This window comes from Platichthys flesus, chromosome 5 (genome assembly GCF_949316205.1).
Source record: "Platichthys flesus chromosome 5, fPlaFle2.1, whole genome shotgun sequence".
NCBI classification, from domain to species: domain Eukaryota; kingdom Metazoa; phylum Chordata; class Actinopteri; order Pleuronectiformes; family Pleuronectidae; genus Platichthys; species Platichthys flesus.
Window position 1 is genome coordinate 14,053,532 of NC_084949.1, and position 20,794 is coordinate 14,074,325.

The 20,794-nt window shown below is 39.9% G+C and overlaps 2 protein-coding genes across 5 annotated transcripts; one reads left to right on the forward strand and one right to left on the reverse strand.

The window, feature by feature from the left end:
• Window positions 1–1,160: 1,160 nt before the first annotated feature.
• Window positions 1,161–7,564, forward strand: LOC133953426 (ubiquitin carboxyl-terminal hydrolase 42-like; the record flags this gene model as incomplete). The annotated part of the gene is made up of 15 exons (XM_062387350.1): window positions 1,161–1,395; window positions 1,913–2,119; window positions 2,257–2,367; window positions 2,582–2,681; window positions 3,080–3,147; window positions 3,242–3,306; window positions 3,405–3,505; window positions 3,600–3,711; window positions 3,825–3,965; window positions 4,316–4,416; window positions 4,696–4,754; window positions 4,896–5,151; window positions 5,293–6,222; window positions 6,540–6,718; window positions 7,071–7,564. Coding segments are annotated over 14 exons (2,661 nt in total), but the record flags the coding sequence as incomplete, so codon positions are not given.
• A 1,912-nt stretch (window positions 7,565–9,476) lies between these two features.
• Window positions 9,477–19,566, reverse strand: suz12b (SUZ12 polycomb repressive complex 2 subunit b). Of its 4 annotated transcripts, none has more exons than XM_062387124.1 (17): window positions 19,260–19,566; window positions 18,879–19,023; window positions 18,272–18,318; window positions 18,113–18,177; window positions 17,931–17,999; window positions 17,657–17,706; window positions 17,318–17,403; window positions 17,016–17,247; window positions 16,661–16,766; window positions 16,466–16,571; window positions 16,203–16,380; window positions 14,783–14,868; window positions 14,332–14,475; window positions 13,176–13,333; window positions 12,449–12,647; window positions 11,707–11,786; window positions 9,477–11,380 (listed from the first exon to the last, which is right to left on the reverse strand). In XM_062387124.1, the coding sequence occupies exons 1-17, from the start codon at window positions 19,272–19,274 to the stop codon at window positions 11,068–11,070; spliced, it is 2,079 nt and encodes a 692-aa protein (XP_062243108.1). In that variant the 5' UTR covers window positions 19,275–19,566; the 3' UTR covers window positions 9,477–11,067. The 4 variants fall into 4 exon arrangements, with proteins under 4 accessions (XP_062243108.1, XP_062243106.1, XP_062243107.1 ...); XM_062387122.1 differs by having other exon boundaries at window positions 11,692–11,786; XM_062387123.1 differs by having other exon boundaries at window positions 14,783–14,871.
• Window positions 19,567–20,794: the final 1,228 nt, after the last annotated feature.

Consider the following 20,794-nt stretch of genomic DNA (forward strand, 5'->3'; position numbering starts at 1 on the left):
GCCACCTGCCAATAAACCAAACAAAAAAGAAGAAGAGGGATCTGATGTTAAAGAATGCCTGATGGAGACAAAGTGTGAAATGCCCAGCGGCTGTTTCTGCAGTGTAATGAAGAAATCCTCAAAAGGTCACATACACTGATGACGACATTTACAAACTGCATTTCCCCATCTGTTACTGCGATGGTGCAGATTGTCTTTGATTTAGTACTGAACGGAATAATCTTGTTAACTACAAATTCGTAGCGGGTCCATATTTGTTCACTATCACCTCTGCTTGGGGGTTGTTCTCATCTGTTTGTGTGTGAGGATAAGGTATGAGTCAGGGAGGCAAACATTAAACACTGGTGTGGATCCAAATCAAGGGGCTGATCTAGGAATGCTTTTGGCGGGATCGGGCCTTTTCCAACAATTTCGTTGATACTTCATAGAATTATGGGTGTGTGTGTGTGTGTGCAAGCGAGAGGGGAATTAAGCGTTGGCTTTCTGTGGCCGAAATCGCTTTGAGCGTGAAGAAAGATTTGACCAATCCGAGGGACGTTTCAGTCATTATGTGGTGATCAGTGTTGATATTGAGGCAACAAATCACCGTATGGACACAGAGGAGGGAAAAGTCCACGGGAGCGCGCGCGCTGCGCGTTAAAGTTGTATCGCCCCGTTTTCTTGTGTTCACACTCGGATTTGATCTTACACTAATAATGGTCACAGGCACATACGTGTTTCATGGAGGTTACAACCGCATGCATTTGTTTAATCTGGAACTTTAAGAGAAACGCAACACTTTTCAAACACATTTTGTTTTATTATCCTGTTGAATGAACACTGTTTATTAACGTTACAGACGTACCGCACTGATAACGTCTACTTTACAGCTCCCACATTGACATTAGTAAATTTTATTTGATGACATAGCGGCTAGATGAATACGGGAGCTCGCGCGCTGTACGTTAAAGTTGTATCGCCCCGTTTACATGCGTCACACTCGTGACTTTGATCTTAAACCAACAAAGGTCAAAGGCACATACATAGGCTATGTGTTTCATGGTGGTAACAAAGCCATGCCTTTGATAATCTGGGGTTTAATGTTAATACATCCCATTAAGAACAAGATATTCCAACTGTACACTTCTGTTTTTCTCCTCATTCAGCAATGAACAATTACCATAGTTGACGGAGCTTCAGAAAAGTCAGACCACGAGTCAGTCGGCTGTAATCGATCTCCTTTCACCAGTGGAGACGCAGGGATGGGCGGCAGGTGGTCCAGAAGCAGGGCGGTGGGTCCCACCAGGCCGAGTGACTCTTCTCGGCTGGAGGCTCCAGGAGACTGCCTGGGCTCGATACCTGGGGATGCCATCTGCAATAGTGCTCTCTCAACTGTAGACCGGCCCAAGGAGCAAGGTAGGAGGAAGCAACAGTTAAGCTTGTACTTGAGACAAAAGCCAACATTTTGCGACTCATATTAGAAAAGATTCGTCAAACTTTTGTTAGATCCGATGCAAAATGTAAAAAAATAAGAAGACAGTTTCACAATTCATTTGTTTCACAAAATACCACGTATTTGCTGAGAGCACAACTTGTTTTGCGAGTGTGATGTTTCTGCTTCCACTCTACCTTCATTTATCAAGTTATGTAGCAATGCCAGTTTTGAAGCTGGATCATGATCAATCATTTGAGCTTGTGACAAAATAGCTGTTTTGATATAAAGAGCAGTAATCTGACTTGTTCAGGGGAAATTGCAAACTCTTTATATTATTTTTTTCCCCTCAGCTTTTTTTACAGTGTTAGAAATTCATAAGAATCACATTTTAGAATATCAGCAATGACTTTAAGGTGTCAGATTATACTTATATAAGAATTTGTCCTCGATCTGGTAAATACATTAAATCTGATATAAGCAATCCCTCTGTTTGTCCAGTGCTCAGCAATGGTGACGGCATTGAGTTGCCGCAGAGGGTCCTCTTCTCTCCAGACCAACTCAATCTGAAGTGGACCCAGGTTCACCCTATCGGTGCCGGACTAAAGAACATGGGGAACACATGCTTCCTCAACTCAACACTACAGTGTCTCACCTACACGCCTCCATTTGCTAACTTTTTGCTGTCAGGCCTGCACTCCAAAACATGTGAGCTAGTGTTCATGGTTTCATGGTGGGACTTTGCACCCATGTTTTTGTGTATTTGTACGGTGATACAATGCATATAAGTTTTCATGCCTGAATAATGTCTTACTTGTGTTTTTGTGAATCTTTCCCTGCACCAGGTCACCTGTCGGGGTTCTGTATGATGTGTTCCATGGAAAACCACATCATTGAGGTCTTTTCCAAATCTGGGAACGTCATCAAGATCGTTGGTGTGGTTAATGAGCTCCACAGTAAGTATTTGTAAAGCTAGAATGCTGAAGTTGTGCCCTTATACCAAGCATTTACCTAAAATGAATGACAGGAGGCGCTGTGCTGCTGTTTACCTTTTCATTGTGGAGGGAATCTATCTAGTGGGAGTATAAATGTAAATATCTTCTGTTAAAATATTTGTTGGTATTTACCAAGCTATCATATCCTCCTCCATTGTGTTTTTTCCCCTCACAGGGATAGCAACACACTTCAAAATTGGAAGACAAGGGGATGCCCATGAATTCCTGCGGTACGCAATGGAGGCTATGCAAATGTCCTGCTTACCTGGAACCGAGTAAGTTTGAGCCCAAGCTGTTTCATATATGAAAGGGATGAGACGCAATCATGTTTACTTTTAAAGGTTGTCCGAATATATTCATATTTTTCTTATTAGATTTACAGGTCATGATCTTAAGTCAGGCACGTGAAATGAGAAGGACATTTTTTATCTAGACATTTTGTCAATCCACTGAGCATTTTAGAGTCCATCCTGGATAAATCCTGCATAAAAAGTCGCCTCTCCACTAATCACTCTTTGGTCTAATTCCTCCCCTATATCTTTCATGCTTTTTGTGGCTGTAATATTTTGAAACTTGTCACTGGAAAATACTGCACATTTTTCTCTGTTTCAGTTTAGACTGAAAACATTGATTTGTTTTGAGATATAATAACTTTTATATATTTCTGTGACAGATTGGACAGGGAGACAGAAGAAACTACTTTCATCCAACAAGTATTTGGCGGGTACCTAAGGTCCAGAAGTAAGACATAAGTGTTCATGTTTTTTTCTTCTTATTCAAGTTTTTTGTTCTTTCTCTGACCATATTCCCTGTCTTGTCTTTTCTTCTTTTCCAGTTAAATGTTTAAACTGCAACGCAGTTTCGGATAAATTTGAGAAATTTTTGGATATCACACTTGAGGTAATTCCTCAAAATTCTCCAGTCACTTGTGATTTACTATAGATGTGTGACAAAATGTAAATTCAGATTTGGTCTATTATAATAGACTCTCAAAATAGATTTGTCTCTCCACGCAGGCGGCTTCAAGCGTCTCAAAGGCTCTGGAGCAGTTCTTTAAGCTTGATCAGCTTGAAGGTGACAACGCCTACAAATGCACCAAGTAAGTTGTGAGATGATTAAAAAAATCCTCAGTGTTTTTATGTATTTATTTATGTCAGTTTGTCAACTAACCACTCAACATTTGTCCCCCTAAGGTGCAATAAAATGGTCACAGCCGCGAAGGGATTTAGCATCGGCCTCAACCCCAACGTGCTCACCCTCGTACTCAAACGCTCTGTAAACATCAATGGACACAAAATAACAAAAGTACACAATCACAAATTCAGAGTCATGCTAGAGTCATAGTGTTGCTCAACTAAGCAGTTAAGGGGAAATTTGATTTGTGGTTTGATATTAAGCGGTTGCTCTGTGTCCAATAGAATATAAAATATCCAGAGTACCTGGACATGCGGCCGTTCATGTCTCAGACTCAAGGAGAGTCCCAACTCTACAGCCTGTACGCTGTGATGGTCCACTCTGGACACAGCTGTCGCTCTGGACACTACTTCTGCTATATTAAGGTATGGGCAATGCTACAGATCACTGTTCTACTCTATCAGGACACTGCTGTTGCCAAGTGTACGTGTACATATTTATCTCCTCAACACTTCATCAACAACTCAATGTAGCAGAGATAAAAGCAAATCCCCACTTAATAGACTGAACGGAGAAAAGACAATAAAGACAAGACTTGGAAACATTTATGAATAATATTCTATTGTTACATAATTCTATGTCTTAAAACACATTTGTATATGGTGATATTAGTACTCAGATTTCTCACCTTTAAAAATCATTTCCAGAGACTGAGTAAACATTTGGATAACAAGGATGAATCTGTTGTCAAATCTGCTGTGATTCTGTTTCACAGTCGAGCGATGGTGAGTGGCATAAGATGAACGACGCCTCTGTGTCTGTCAGCGACATCAGAACAGTTCTCAACCAGCAGGCCTATATCCTGTTCTATGTAAAGTGAGTAACCCTAATAGTCTGTATTTTATTTGGTTGTAAATTAGCTCTAACTTAACAAGAAATGTAATCAAAAAATGGTTTAACTGAGGAGTAACTAAAGTAACTTAGCATATGCTTTTACATTCTTTATAAAAAGGTAGCATTTTGATTATCAAGTTCGCTACTGATTGGCGTTCTAGTTATTTATCCATTTTGATGAGAAGATGGTCTGAAAAAATAATGAACATGGTCATGTAGATGTATCTCATTGCTAATGGGCCTTTCTTTCGGTATCATCAGGTCCAGTGATGAAAAAACAGCAGACTGCAGTCACATGAACCACAACCCTGGAATCCCATGTCAACCTAACCATGGACTGGCCTCCTCCCCCTCCTCCTCCTCCTCTTCCTCCTCCCCCCCCTCCTCCTCCCCCTCCTCCTCCCCCTCCTCCTCCCCCTCTTCCATATCCCACTCAATCAGCCGGCCCACAATGATCCCAGACAATGACAAACTTCAGAAGCCTTCATCTTCCATTAGACAAAGCAAGGAGAACCGGTTATCGTACTCCTCCTCCTCCTCCTCCTCTTGCAGCCAGCCATCCTCTGCCAGGATCTCCTCCTCCAGCTTTCTACCCCCCTCACAGTCTACCTCAGACGTCCACTCAGATGTTCCGATCATTCATCGTTCATCATCATCTTTGTCCTCAGCGGCTACCATTGCTGCTGGTGGTTTAGATGATGACCATAGTCCAACAAGGTAATGTAGCATTCTGACAGTGAGCAAGACAAGTTGTATATTTATTTATTTTATTTAGTGAATTATTAAGTTCTAATTGTAATTATCCTAAATCTTTGGAATAGAACATTTCTAATCTGCTTGTCTGTTTGTTTTCCCCAGCAAAGTGGCTTATAATTCAGCTTCTTCATCAGAAACCTGTTCTGCTCGGAGCATCCAACCTGCTGCCAGTGAAAGACAGCACCTCCCTTCTCCTCACAAAACCACAAAGACGCATTCTGTTGCATCTGGACAATCTGCTTCCTTCTTAGCACATCATGGCAGCCCAGCGGCCTTATCCACAGCGACAGACCGCCCCGAGAGCACCAGTGGGACATCTGCTGCTCCAGAGCATGTTGGCATAAGTGAGGATGAATCCAAGAATCGACCACAGAAAAACGGGCCGTCGGCAGAGATGGAAGGAAGAACGGCCGTCAAGCCCAGTTCTAGTAGCAGCAATGGACAATATTCCCGAGACAGAGACAGGCTGCACTCTGACTGGACAAACCACAGGGACCGGAGCCCAGATCAGGAGATTGACGGTGATCGGCACCGGCACAGACGGGACAACAGAGATCACTGGCACAATCATCACTTTCACAGTGATCATTTGTCTCCTCACGATCGACATTACAGAGACTGGAACTCTGAGTGTCGCTATGAGCGAACTGTCCACCACCCCAGGGAGACCTACCGCGACAGGTCCTCTCACCATTACCACCGCCAACGATCCAGAGATGATACGGACTTTGAGCAGAGGGGGTACCGACACTCCAACTCTGAAGAGATTCGTAGTCGGTGGAGGTGTCCGCAGGAGAGTAGGGAATTCCGGGTAACCGGGGAAAAGAGCCACAGCAGGGAGAGGAACTCTTACCCTTCAAAAGAGGAGACTTCATTTCCTGCCACAGTGTCAGATACATCGGCGATGTACAAAGGCTCGCCGCATCAGCATCCTCGCTCCATGTCGAGATCAGCTCCAAAGCGCAAGAGGGCAGCTGATAATAATAATGAGAAAAATAAGTCAAAGGACAAAGACCAAGACAGAGAGAGCGGGTGAGCGATACTATTGATCCATCTTTACAATTAGAAAAATGCTGACCATTCTGTGATCAGCTTCTCAAATGTAAAGTTTGCTGCTTTTCTTTATCATATATGTGACCTTCTTATTTTTGAGTTTTGGCCTTTCAGTCAAGAAAGCAAGACATTTGAAGATGTCGCCTCAGACTCTGTTGTTGCAATGGCACTTTTTCTTGATATTTTTTAATAAATGTTTCACATGGTTAATCAATAATTAAAGTCCTTCTGACAAAGCCTTAGATCTCAGTTAATTGTGGATAAAGACTAATCATGTGTTTTCCACTTTATCCTAGAAATGCTGACGTGGATTCAGATTTAATGGATGAAATGAAAAAGGAGAAGAAAAGCAGGCGCATGGAACTTGAAAGCCGCAAGCGGAAGTTCTGTCATATCGAGGACAGTACATGCATATATGGTTTACCACCAGACAAAGGCCGCCACTGCTTCTCCAGTGGCATCAAACACTAACTCTGTGAGTGGGCTTCCTTTTTACTGATCATCACTGTTTGCTCTATTACTGTCAACGCTAATAAACTGTGTCCCTTCTCGATACCGATTCCAATACCTGGACTTTTGGTATTGGCTGATAAAGAGAACCGATCTGATACCATGGCATTTCTACAAATATATGTATTTTAATTTCTGATTGATTGCTTTCATTGTAGTATGTCCTGGCTCAGGTTAAAGACTGTATATACATATATATAGATAAATACTGAGACTGAAAATGACCAACTACATAAAAAAAATTTCTACGGGAACCTTTAACAGTCGTAATTGAAAAAGAACACAAATAAATAATAATCTGTTCTTTTTCATTTCAGGCACATATATTTTAACAGCAAATGAATGACATCAACGACCTTTTGACATGGTGCTTCTTCTTCGTTGGGAATAATTTGTATATTTACCAAGAGTTAAGTGTTATGAAATATTCCCGAAAGTCTTTCTTTAAGGCGTTAACTATTTGCTGTAATTCTCTTTAACTATTGGTAAAAACGGTCACCTTGTTGAACATTTATGATGAAAATATGAATATATACTCGTATAAACACAAACAAAGCTTGGAGCTTAAAACATCTCAACTTGTGGGAACAAGGCTTCTGACTGAAACCTCCACTTTAACCCTTTTTTTCTCAGTTTTTTATTTTACCGTTTCCATTTTTGCTCTGAAGCCTAAGATTATCTCCGTAACATATTTTACTTTTTTCACAAGATGAGGAGTTTGTCTCGCCTTTCTCACAACTCTCTAACTAGCTATTTTTTTAAATGTTCAGAAAGAAAGCATCAAAAATGTATCACCACTGTGGACCATGTGTGTTTGCTTTTTAATGAAAAATAAAGTTTGTGTCTTCTAGCATCAGAAAAGAATACTGTGAATAAAAATTTGAACTGTACTTTCAGTTATTTTATATGCACAAAATTAGCAGTAGATATTTTGATTGTTTTGCTTTCGTTTTTAGAACAACACTTGTTAGATTTGACAATATTCTTTGGAGTATGGATTGATTTTTTTTTTTTTTCGTTTACTTTAGTTATGTTTTGTTTTTCAACTTTGGTCAGACCTGAACACAGGCATATTCGTCTCTCTCTGAACTTATTGAGCAAAGTGTTTTTAAAGTACTCTGAAGTATCCAGAAAATACCTACTTGAAGCTAAACACCAAAGCCTGACATTGGAAGTGATTTCACCCCGGAAACCTGTTCTTCACTCACTCCACTTGCTGGGCTATAAATATCTCAACATCTTGCTATTTATGTTATCCACACAAAAAGGAAAAGAAAGAATGCAGCCACACATCCGAAGCTTTATTGATTATTATTTCAAACAGTGAGGGTACGATGAGTGTGATGGGTCCCTATTGATTCATTGGATAAGGTTTCTTATATGTTACTATGACGATTCATATTAGTTTTCACTCTATACTTTATGGGGACATCAAACACAACCGTGTGCTTTTAACTGTACTTAACGACATAATGTGACAATTGTGAAGCTGAAAATTGCGGAGTCATCATAGATGCTGTCAAACAACTAATCAGCAGGTTTTAGGTATATGCATGCAGGAGTAATATTATGAGAATAAAGTTGTAATATGAAAAAAATCATAATATTAGGCAACAATTGAATTTACAGAGGGAATTTCAGAGGATCAGCCTGTCGCCTGCATTAAAATGAGAAATGATGAGCATCAGAAATAACGCTAATAATTTGGCTCATGAGGACCACATTACCATTTTTGTCAGGACTTTGACAAGATTGTGCAAGGAGCTGAATTTATGTGAAGAAAGAACCACACACATTAGGAGGTGTTGCCTCTTTTTAGGGGCAGGAGTTGTTTTCTAGTGGTTGTCTGCAGAGCTATTGTGGTTCAATATTCAAAGAGTTTTCATAGTTTCTCAAGAAACAATGAGAAAGAGTTGAACGACTTCACAAAATCTCAGACTTTATTTACTTCATTATGTCCCTAAAACTCCTGATTTATTATATATATATTGAGCAACATTAGCATTTTTGTGTGTGTCTGGCCACCGAACAAAGATAAGGTTCTGTCCATCAGTTAGCATAAGGGGTCTGTCCGAACTTTATTGCTTCCAAAAAACCCTAGAAAGCTAGAAAGTCTTTCCTTCTCACATTCCACCTTAAAACTATGATATGACCTGAACTATATGAACTGAACTTTGAACTAGTTCATGAGAGGTGTGAACTTGCACAACACTGGTAACTATTTGCTAGTTTGTTATATTTCTTAACTTCTGGGCTTTGGGTAGAAACAGTAGTAATTCAGATATCTTATGGAATATTATCATATAATCTTTTCAGGTTGTGTATGAGACAAATCACAGTGTTGTTTTAGTTACTAAGTTCGACAGACTTATTTTATTGCTCTTAATCCGAAGAGTTGAACATATTTTGATTTATCTCAGCATCATTATCCAACTAGAGAATAATCTACCTGGAGTGTGACAAGTTATTCTTTACCTCGTAAGCAGCAGTTGACAAAAATATAATCAACTCAAAAGGTCAATTACTCTCTTGTTCTTGAGGTTTTGACAGTAAGCCTGTAAGTAAAGGTTTCATTTTACTTGTATAAAGTGCTTAGGTAAAGCCATATCCAGAAGTGTTTCGCCCTGATGGATTTGTGTTATTCAGACAGGAATAACAAGGTAGAGGAGGAGACAGAACTGAAAGATTCTAGTGATGACTCATGTCCAGAAATCAATCACAAATAAGGTCAAATGTATTTTATTTCTTTAAATATAAAACCCCCTTTAGCCAGAGTGTACAGTTCACAATTTTTAAACAGGGTGTTTTGATAATAATGGTGAATATGTCTCCCTTTTACAGATGATCACAGAAACCCTCTACAAGTAGAGTAGGGAGGAAAAATAAAATAGTTGATTTGGTTGTCCATGAGGGAAGTCTGATGAAATAATGTATGATGATGATGGCCGGTTTATGAGACACAACTGCTGCTTTCTTTTTACAAACTGGTTTAGAAATGAACAAAAGGAAAATACTAAATAAAATACACAGAACTAAAACTGGTGAACATATTCCCCTTTGGCATCAACTGGAACTAACAGACAAGTGATGTTGACCTGAAGACCACTCATCTAATAAACAGCATATTGCTTTGAGAGAAGAAAATGCAATGTGCGAAATATCAAACCCAGAACAGGACACCGCTGAAAATTTGATGTGATATCCTGAATACGCGCCTGTCAATCAGCTACTGATTCTGTGAAGTTTAAAAACCTCAATGTGAAAAGAAACTACAGGTGTCCACTTCATCAGAAAACTGTTGACTTTTATACCTTCAGTGCTATGCACGCTCCACCATACATGTGGTGATGGTGCTGCTGGTTGTTTCAGTAAGTCTTAGGAAAAAAGAAAGTTTTAGAAAAGTTAATTTCCCTGGCTTTCCTTGAGCTATTATCAACGTAGGCCAAAAAGGCTTTGGGGTTATAAAGTGGGAGTTTAGCCTGGACACAAAATCTTAATTTATTCTGTTTTCCAGAATCCAAGCTCAGGGTATAACCCTATTGTCATGGCAGCCTACCAGCAAAACCCACAATGCATCTGGGGGTCCTAACACGAGCTTTACAGAGTTTATGTACCCTAGAAATGAAGCCAAGTTACTGTTATGTTCTCTTTTACCGTATAACCTTTGAATTTAAAACGTCATTCACAACAGTGAAATCAAATCCACCAACTGTTCTCCACTCATGACAGTGGAAATGCTGCCAACATTTGGCGCAGCATGATTAAAAAAAATAAACAGGAAAAATAAAAGACAATTTCAATGTAAGCTTCCTAAATACAAACACCAAGTGCTAAAATAATCAGCTAAAATGATACGTTTTCAACAAGGTTATTGTGTATGTGTACAAATAATCGAGAAAACATTACCGGTACAGTTTTAACTGTACGCATGATACAGTCGTCTACAACACGGACACACCAAAGGCCGTCTCACGCGTTAGAGAGGATTCTCAGAATGTTCTCTCTCATCCAAACACAGAAACTTCAGTGGCTCCTACAAAATGCATATTAAGTAGGTTCAACTTGCACCATCCAGTCCTCACAGTCCTGCTTGTGTAGCGGTCGGTGATTCACTTTCATATTGTTCATATTTGGTTCAGTTCAAGTTCCAAAAACTTGTTTACCTTGTAACTTGTATACTGGTATGCTTCAGGTCAGATCCTCCACTGACCAGTTCGCCCACCTATCTAAGCACCATAGGGTTGGTAATGTTCATTGAAGAAGAGAAGAAATAAAAAAAACATGACCATCATTGTTCAATCAATCCAGCCTGCATCAGTCCGTTAGCGCGCTTTTTGTCCTCTTGCCCTGCTTCCCCCCACTGGAGGTGACAGCTATACCGTTGCAGGCTCCTGCTGATACCAGAGTCAGGTCCGCCTCCTCCTCCGCCGTGTCGGGGAGGTCTTCCTGGATCTGCCGCAGTTGGGCCATGGCACGGTCGATAGTGGCGGTGCTCACCAGGTTGAAGTCATGCATGCTGACTAGATGCAGGAGGAAGTTGCGGCAGAGGTTGCGGCGAATGATGTGAGCACCGCGTTTTTCAACGAAGGCCTTGATCGCCTGGTTCATCTGGTTGTCTGCTATGAAACTGCAGGGGAAATAAGGGGACAGGACAAATTTTGTATATGTGGCTTAATTCACTTTGAGACAATTTGTAAATGTTCTTGATTTGGATTTTTTTTAGTTAAGTAATAAGGTACTACAGCATGTACAGAGTAAAATAATGCATTTTTTTTTAACATCGACTCTTAGTTGTCGTTAACATGTAAAGGACCAAGAATTACAGCACTTTAAATAAATAATTGATAACAGTTCAACAAATTCTCTTCATCATTTAGATACAAGCATAATAAATACACACAATTATTATTTTTGGTGAAATAAAAAACTTTGACTGACTTTGAAACCACGTACCCGTGCTTCATGACATGAAGGTTCCACAGCTTCATCACCTCCTTCTCTCCTTCATTCACATCCGTGAACTCATCCAGTTGCTGTAGAAAAAAAAAAAAAGAAGAAAAAATACCTTTATATTAAACATTTAGCAGCTTGATACAATATGATCTCAGCCAGTGTTGCAACACAGAATTAAAGAAGCATTTTCTGTTTGTCCTGATGGTGAAACTAAAGGTGATAGAGACTTGTTGGCAGGTTTGGTAAATCAATACTTAAACAAAAATGTTATGTAAGGGCGTAGGAGAAAGCTGAGGTAGAGTTCAGTGTGGGAAATAGTTTTTGCTTCCAGCATCTGAAGTTATTTATTTATGCGGAACAGGAGTGACCCAAGTGCTTGGACTCTTTTTTTGCAACGGGGATCCGATATCAAAATCAAGGCAACAAAGTTTTTATTTTTCCCGCTACTCTTACATTTTTTTTCTGCAGGATCTTCAGAACCAGTTGCACACAATAGTATTTAGTATTCCATCTGTCTTATTAATCACCCACTAATCATTTAAAATTCAAACCACCATTTCCCTGTTCGATGTCTCCACTTGTCTCTTTAGTAACTACATCAGCTGCTGCTGCATTGATACAGAGATTTCCTCTTTGGCAACTTTCTAGACCTGTAAGGGAGACTCCATGAATTGAGCTTTTTATTCTCCATTTCTATTCAACAATGAAACCAGCCACAATGAGTTAAGTAATTGCTTCTCACTGTGGCAGTCTTCTCTCTGAGCCACTCTGGATCTCTCTCATCCTCGCTGTCCACCTCCATCTCCTGGGGCCGCAGGGGCATGCAGCTGTCACTGTGGAAGTAGAGGCGGTTGTGTCCGCTGACGTAGGTCCTCTGCTGCTCCAACTCTCCGTCCTCGGTTTCAAGGAACTCTGACAGACTTGGTTTGGTCCTGGTGGGCCTAGAGGAAGTAGAGACAACATATCCTACATATTATAACAGAAACACGTTTCACTGGAATTCAAATCTTTATATTTTAACATTTTTTAAATAAATATTACATACGCCCTACACTCCATCAACCCACAATCCTCAGATACAGTTCTGGTCGTCATCCCTTGAACCAGCCTGAGATCCTGTGGTGACAGGCCATTCAGTGTGGCAGCCCCTGTGGCTCTACTACGAAGCAACTCCAACGTACCCCGGATACCTTTTCATAATCAGGCTTGAGATAACTCCGGGCCACGAGATATGACGCTTCTCTTTACTAACAAGACCTGTCGAACAGAACTGAAGAAGGTTCTTGGATAAGAGATGAAAAGACTCAATCTATTCAGGGTCCCTAAACACATCTTAAAAGTTAAATCAGCTGATAAACAATTAATCACCACAGACTGAATGAAAAGCCTATTAAAAAGGTAATTACATTTTCTGACAGGCAGCATCTTTGAACGTGAACAATGCTGTTGTACAAAGGAACCATGTTTACCTGCAGACCAGTACGTGAGTGACAGCTGTCCTCTTGACCGGGCCGTTGCGGCTGAAAGCAAAGCCTGGCTGGCTGTGGATGTCCTGAGGGTTGCCAACATATGAGCCGTCATAGCACTCATTGATAGACACGTCTATCCTTGCTCCTTTGGGGTCAGGCTGCGGGGGGAAAAAGATAAATACAATTTTACAGGATATTAGATTCAGCTTAAACAAAGAGGTCCTGCTTCTGCTCAACCTGGCACTGGATGTCAATGTTAAATGTGAGATTTCTCAGAGGGAAAGCGATGACATTCTTTGAATTTAAGTGTCTGTTCAGACAGAGGAGTAAGAGGTGCTCCCTGGATGCTGTCAGAGGGTGAGGTAGGGAAGGAGATTAATAGCGAATGAGTAGAAACTTGGATAGGAAGGAAAAGACAACATTTCCAAAACCAAAAACATAACTTTCCCTTTTTGGTTTGACAGATTATTTTAGCTGCATCCCATAAAAGTTTGAACTCTTCAACCTCTTCTCTTTGCAGTGTGGAACAAAACATGACCACACTGCAGTTCTGCCCAAAAGGCCTGACACAAGTTAACAAACCTTTTTTCCCCAAGCAAGGCCCTCACTCGGCTCACTAAGCTCACTTTAAAAAGGTATAGTGACCGTGTAAGCATTTCAATTTGTATCTAAAGTTACAAAATAAGTGATATTATTTACTCCCTTCTACTACAGAATTTTGTACCAACTCTTTAAACATATTGCCATTAATTTGTTGACATTCTGAGTCAATTGCAATTTTCCTTCATCACAATTTTTTGGGTATATTTAAGTTAAAAGATAGTTGACCAAGGAGCTCCAACCAGTGAACACCATTAAACTGTACAGGGAGCAGAGGCAACAACCATCCATGTCCCCAAAATAACTCACAATCAACTGGTAAGACCATGGTAAAACAAACATTCCATTCCTGTATAGAGTCATGTAATACAGAGCGAAATATAATAGCAAGTCGAGGGCCAATAATAATTTTCCTCAACAAAGACGAACAAAATGCACTCAAGAGTCATGAGGACAACACACAGCATATCAAAAAAATATCAAAAGCCTTGCGTACAAATTCCAAACGCTCTTCAAGCTCTGCTAGAAAAACAGACACACACACAGTGTCCCTTACCACGTAGTTGAAGATGAAGCGGGAGTGGGAGAGTTTGAGGTGTTTGAGCAGGCTGTAGAGCTTGCTGCAGTTGAGCGTACACCAGGGACAGTGCAGATCGTCTCTCGCCTCAGTCTGCTGCCGTGTGTTGTTGTTGTACAGGAACTGAGCGAGAACAGATCACATTAGTAACTGCATTAGTAACTGTGCAATAACCTATAGTCTGTGAATGAAGGGGTGATTCTGACAGTGCTATAATCGTATTCAAGTTACTGTCCCATCTGGAAACTAAACCCTCACAGGGTCAAAACTGTTCATAATGTTAGCTACGATTCATTTACTATATCAAAATCCGAATGAAAAATATATAAAACAGTTCTAATTCATCTGCGACATCCGCCCCCTCACCAAAGGCTTGTTGTAAACCAGTGTCCCAGTCCCATCATGTATCCCTTACTATTGCGTGGTGTACCTGATAAAATATACGTAGCTTCTGCCGCGGATCACACTGGACCTGCTCTTTCCTCGTCTGAATGTCTGTGCTGACTGACTCTTTCACTGCTGATGGAAACAGATGACAGAAGTTATTCAATGAAGATTCACAAAATAACAAATCATTTTTGGATTGGATGCATTCAACATTTATGAAATGTTATTGCATTGTTTTCCAATAACATCAAGTACTTTTCAGACGTAGCATCTATCAGATGCTGGCTTCATTTACCCGATACATTGATGAGGTTTTTTTTGCATTAAAAGTGTAGGTGATGTACATGATATGTAAATGTTCACACATAACAGAAAATTTGTAATAGGGCTGCAATGATTGTGAATTATTTGGCAAATGGAACAAAGAAATGCAGACAGACTGATAGGATTTTTGGGGGCCGTTGTCAATACTGGGATTAGGAAGTATTAGATATCCTTTATCAGCCATATGTTCCGATCAACTTTATTTGTCCTAGGAGGGCAATTCTAAAAGGTTTTACAAACATGTTATCAAACTTTTATGGGAAATTTAGTATACAAGTTTATTGGTCAGCCTCTTCAAGGGGAGCATGAAAACCTTATTCAATTCCCACCACAATCACACTACTGCTGATGTGCTATTTATTTGCTGCAATATGATAACATGAGTAACAGGAAAAGCGTTCACAGAGCTCACATGTTGCCTCAGAGACGAATTTTAAATCTTCTTTTGCAGTTAAGTGGTTAAAAGGGTTCATTAAGGACCATCATTGGAGCTGAAGAAAGGCTTGACGCTCACATTTATTAGACATAGAATTCTGCTGGCCATTTCATACAGCCTGGAGAGAGTTAAAAAGAGAACAATGTGTTATGGTGGTAACATGCTGTATGAAGCCTTTTGTTGGAAATTCATAAATAGTAATAGAAAAGTATACAAAAGAGAGGAATCTTTTTTCTAACATGACATTTATGAAGTGAAGCACATGTCTGAGGGGAATTCAGTTATGACTCAGAGTACACTTTCACATTCAGTCACAAATAGACTGCTCCACACAAATATCAGAGTGGGCAAAAAACCACGAGTCATTCAGCTTACCTCAAATTCGGCATTACCTAAATCTTTGTTTCTGTTGTTTAGTGTTCACTTTAAAAAAGTTTTAAAATAAATGTAATAAAGCAGAAGGTGGAATGGTAAACTTGTTATGCCCTCCCAACATTAACCATCATTTAAAATCATGTTTTCTGCCTCCTGCTCACGAATTAAATTAAAACTTAAATTGAACTAAAAAGGATTTTGTAAAAACAAATGGTACCCCTCACGATAATTGATAGAAATCCTCTTAATAACTGCAGATTTCTCAAAAAGGGTTAGGGTTAGAAAGAATATTCAGAAAATGATATGGTGTATATTATTCTTTACTTACTCATGAGTGCAGCTCGGTGATTGCTGGTCCGGGTCTCCATGGGGGTGGAGCTGTCCGAGTTGCGGGTAGCGAGGGGTTTTGCGACAGGGGCAGTGGACTTTCCACAGGCCTCCCCTGTCCAACGCAGAGTGAACTGCAATGTGGGTCCCTGAGAAAATGTCTCAAATGGTGGCAGTTTCTGTGGGACAGTAATACAGTGGAATGGTCAGTGAAATGAGGTTAAGGAAAATCATACAGATTCCTTATAGACCTATATGTCTAACCTTGCCATCAAGAATGGTTTCCCATGTGGCCTGCTTTTTGCTCACAGGGCTGTCCTCCATCCCCTGCATCGACACCTCATACTCCCCATCCAGCAGCTGCAATCTCCTGCAGAGGACAAACCACAGTCCATTGATCAGAATAAATAGTCAAAGGAGCAGCAGAGAACAACTACATATAAAATCACAAAACCTTACCTATTCTTATCAAAGACCGTCATCTGTGCAACATATGTCTCTGTGGTCTCTCCATCTTCTCTATGAGATGAAGTTCTTTTCTTTCTACTAGGAGTATCCGTTACATCTGTGCACAGAAAAGCAAGATTATTAAGCATAGTAAAAACACGGTAAGAAAATGCATTATTCTACCAGCCACAATTTCAGAGACATCCAACATATTATTTCAGATGACGCTCACAGAGAAAGACCAGTTTAGTGGACAAGTTCTGCTCCCCAATTGTCTCTCTCTTGGTGCATCCCATTTGATCCCACCAGTTCAAAGGCTACTTTGTCAAAAACAATAACACTGAAGACTTTGATGTGGACTTCATACCAATGTTTTCGTTGGCTTCTCCATTGACCAGACCATTAGTCTCCCTCCTCCCCGTGCACGACACCCTGAACAGGAGTGAATAGGACTTCACCATGTGGCTGTTGCTGGGCTCAAACTCGTTGCTGGAAACCAGCAAGGACGGGTAGGAGCCAGGCTTGGTTTGGTTACTGTCAGGATTCAAAGGCACCTGTTTTTTACCTTTAGGCACTTGTTTTATTGGACAGCTGACATCCTGAAAGCATAACCAGAGGTAAGTAACAGACGATTAAATGAATGTCTTCTAGAATGATATGTTACTATACCTTGCGTTTTTTATGGCAGACTTTGACAAGTAGCACCTCTAGGGACACAGAATTCTGTTCATTTTCTGAAACCTGAGATGGCTTTTCTGGGTTGGAAAGAAGAGGTTGGCGTCAATCATTTTGTCAACATTGCTGCTGAGGAAAGAAAAGCCTGTCTCTACACAAATGTTTAGCATGCAGGTGATTACTCTCAATAACTGGTTATTGCATTAATACCTGATGAGGAATGCCAAAATATGACTATCGGAAAAATAATGTCAGCTGGTTTTCTATGCATTCGTTTCTCTTTTCAAAGATCTACTCAACACAAGCATCTAATGAGGAGTGAACTCTGCTTACCATCCTTATGGAAGAACCCAGTGAAGGTTAACTGTAAATGTGAAGACAAGCTAAAAGAGCCAAAAGGAAAGTGCACAGGTGAGATTGGGCTTTATTAAGCAAATATAAAATCAATGGTTGAATAAAGGAAATCTGAACAGCACTTATAATCCAAACATTGAAGTTGTAGTACTTAGCATGTGTTTAAGAGAAATAAATAGTTTCACTGGTATTTTTATTGTAAAAGCTATCCAGTAATAAAATGGCATAACATCTACTTTTGCTGATCTGTTACCTTGGAGAATCCTGCTCTCCCTTCATCTTCTCCACTATCTGCAACATGTCATCCACTTTGAATGTTTTCCTGGATGGAAGGATTAGAAAATAAAAGCATGCAAAACTCAAAACTTGTTTTGAGTTTTGTTTTGAGCATTCCTATCCATGGATCCTATCCATATAGGTCAGCTAAAAACTCACCTCTTGGCATTTGTTCGACCGTTTCTGTGAGCCATGAAGGTGAGCGTCCTGTGCAAAAATATGGGCTAAAAGGGGTGAAAGAGAAACAATTTAATAAATACTTTAAAGTGTTGGTTGCTAAATCGACACAGAGAATAGATATTTGAATATAAGACTTACTGCAATCAAGTTCCTTGTGCGGAGGAATCTGTATATCTGTGTGGGTTCTGAAAATAGAAAACAGGTGATATGACATTTAAATTTAAAATACAAAAACATAACTGTCCATCCAAATCTCTCTTCATGCAATTTCTCAGAGACATGAGCAAACTACAGGGATAAAATACGATACTGTACAATAACACGTGAATACTAACACAAGAAATAATTATTCTATCAAAATAATAATAACTCCTTTATTTCATTTGAGAAATTAAGCCAAAAGTTTAAATGCACATGACAACACAGAGCGTGTTAACAGGTGGCCAAACAAACACCAAACCTGACAATCTAGGCAGGTAATTTACAGCACTTATCTCTTCATTGGGCCCTTCAGTCTGATCACGTCTATATAAATACAGTTACAGTGATGGACCTTTCGTCATAACAGAAACTGGAGAGCCAGTTAAACTGGGGAGGCCTCTCTTCCAAAACCAGAGATTGAAAACAAAATAAGTGCCAGGAAAGTTCAGTGAGTGTCTAAAGGCTCAGTGACAGCCCGGAGAAGCTGGTCACACCTTACCGAAACAGAAAAGTTAGGTAACAAAGTATTGGGGTGAACTCTCACTTTCAAAGGCCTGTAGGAAGAGCTCCCGGTCGGCCTGTATCTGCTCCATCTTCGGCTTCTTCACAGAATTCATCATCGCTGATGAGGCGGGGTACACGGCGCCGTTAGCTTTGCAACTCGCCCCACTCATAATAGGACCTGAGCTCTGCATGTGAGACAACACACGATCACACACAGGGGACACAACAAAACACAACAAGTTAGCTTAGCAAACACTCGCGTTAGCTGTCGAGCTAGCTCGCTCAGCTAAAAGCACAATGCTAACATGCTAGCGACCCTGGTATTTCAGCTTAGTATCCATTTGTCAAATTTAACAAACGATTATAAAACTTTTTAAAGATGACATGTAGTAAATATGGGACACAAATAAATGAAACGCACCCTGGCTGATGGCATTAATTTGTTAGCCTCGCTGCCTCCAGCACAAGCCTGGCAGACTCAACAGCACGAACCCATGAAGATGAAGAAGGAGGCGACGAGACGCTGCTCACTTAGCTAGCACAGCTAGCATGGTTCACCCGAAAACAAACCTCCGTGCGCCCGAGGCCCCCTCGCATTCAGCTGTCCCGGACACCGCCGGATGTCAGCGGGGCTTTGAGTCTTTTTGGATCAATTTGTGGATTCTTTATCTGTTATTTATTGTCGAAGTGGCTTCCTTCAATTTGTACTGAACAACAGAGCTGTAGTCTGCTGTTGACCAATTGGAGACGTGCTTAGAGAATGCGGTGTTGTGATTGGCCCCTCAGCTGCGGAGATGACACAACCCGCTCTTGCTTTCTGCGATTTTGCGGGAAATCGAGTTTATTAGTGTTCACATCGAGAGGAGTCTTCAGATCAATCTGTTTTGCACAGGCACAGTCCTGGTGTGAACACAATCCATGTATCTCTCATCTTCATCAGAGTCTATCTGATGAAGATGGACCTTTACATGTATGTGATCACTAATAAATACAGCTGAGCTGCAACACACAGTTAAGAACTGAGAAGTGTGTGTGATTCTCCCTCTGTGACCCAGTGATTTTTAGAAAGCATATATATTAATATAAAATAACACTTTTTTTATTTAATTTATATCTAACTTTGTTGTTGCTGTATCCACTTGAGAAGCACTTTGTGACTTTGTTAAGAAAGAATGCTGTACAAATAAATCATATAATAATATTTTGTTGTCCTATTCTTTGTATCATATTTATACTTAATTCAATATGTTCAGCTAAAGCATATCATTTAAATGAATTGTTCGTTACCTTACCTCACTATTATTTATGTGAAGTGGTTGTATTTAAGCAACTTTACATAGTTTGTAGTTTTATCTTTAAGTGTATCATAGTTTATGATCTACTTCTGCAAAGTAATTATCTGGAAAGTAACTACGGTTGTATAAATGTAGTACAGTGAAAAAAAGTCAGTCTGAAATGTCGTAGATAGAAAAATGAACAAGAGTAAAATGGAAATACTCTTGAAGTGCAGTACTTTCCGCCTCTGACATGAACATACTGCAGTGGGACCTGCTAATGGTCAACTTTATAAAAATAGTTTTTAACTCAAGATGAAACAATCTGTCCCTATAAATTCTTCAAATATATTTCCACAGCAGTGAAGTTATTTCCCATAACTGGGAATTGAGTTCAATTAGGAAACTAACTAACTATGTAACAGTTACAGATAATAATTTCATTAAATATAATCATTTATTATCCCAATGCAGGGACATTTGCAGTGTTACTATAGCAAAGGGGCATCATAACAATAAAGGCCGTTAGAACATTAATAAAGTTATAAATAAGAAAAATAGAATGAACACAAGAAATATAATAGATTATGATACTATATATGTAATATAATTAGAGTGTAAACAACCAACATGTTTGTCTAACAGTGTTTTACAAACAGAGGAAGAGCATGAACTTCCTGGA

What these genes read in the sequence shown, in the direction of transcription:
- suz12b (XM_062387121.1), bottom strand. An exon ending in GCACAAGGAACTTGATTGCA is followed by an intron (nt 18,178 to 18,271) that starts GTAAGTCTTATA and finishes CACCCCTTTTAG; the next exon opens with CCCATATTTTTGCACAGGAC. An exon ending in TCAGAGAGAAGACTGCCACA is followed by an intron (nt 11,787 to 12,448) that starts GTGAGAAGCAAT and finishes TTTTTTCTACAG; the next exon opens with CAACTGGATGAGTTCACGGA.